This window comes from Penaeus monodon, chromosome 23 (genome assembly GCF_015228065.2).
Source record: "Penaeus monodon isolate SGIC_2016 chromosome 23, NSTDA_Pmon_1, whole genome shotgun sequence".
Taxonomy (NCBI): Eukaryota; Metazoa; Arthropoda; class Malacostraca; order Decapoda; family Penaeidae; genus Penaeus; species Penaeus monodon.
In genome coordinates this window covers 37175111-37175792 of record NC_051408.1, presented here as the reverse complement: position 1 = coordinate 37175792, position 682 = coordinate 37175111, and the positions used below count along the sequence as shown (strand labels likewise).

The following is a 682-nucleotide window of genomic DNA, read 5'->3' as shown; positions in this document are numbered from 1 at the left end:
CTTTATAAAACCCTTATAATCAAACTTTGCAGTCTGGCAAAAATATACAATTAATAAATTTATTTTCCTGTTAAATACAAACCAATATAAAAAATTCAAGAAATTTACACTCAAGTTACAAAGTATACTGAACACTTATAAAGAGTTAAGAAACAGCACAAATCATAAATGGTGTAAAACAATTGTCTGAAATATATCTTTAACTAAAAGATGCCTTCCTCCATTCATAAACTACAAATAGCCTTTTAATTCGTTATACGTATGGCTGTAACATTACCATAAAAAAGTTATATTCTCTCCACTTATATGGTGAAAGTATACAAAAGGATCCCACCAACTTTGAGAGAATTGAAGATCACAGTCTTGTAGGCAATGAAACCTTACATTATTATATATTACAATTAATTTTCATAAGCTAGGACGAAATCAACGCAAATGTACAGCAGAAAAGACCATGGGACATCAAAGGCAAAAAATACCAAAAGAAGTTTTTTACTGAATGTACATCGATTTAATATGTCAAACGCTGTACATTATTGTGTACGTACATTTATTAGAAATACTTGAACATACATTCGTCGCTCAGCCATCTACCGGCAAATTTGAAAGCTTGTCACAGTGCTCATTACTCGTTTAGGGAGTAGACTTCGTTTACAGTGATACCTGTGTTTTACCCTTTGGT

The 682-nt window shown here is 31.2% G+C and overlaps 1 protein-coding gene across 1 annotated transcript in view; it reads right to left on the bottom strand.

The window, feature by feature from the left end:
• Positions 1–682, bottom strand: part of LOC119588230 — a gene marked incomplete in the record, with an annotated part of 18655 nt that overhangs the window by 6767 nt on the left and 11206 nt on the right. Inside the window, 1 exon segment of the mRNA XM_037936930.1 lies at positions 26–33. Within this exon segment, the coding sequence (XP_037792858.1) occupies positions 26–33 (8 nt within the window).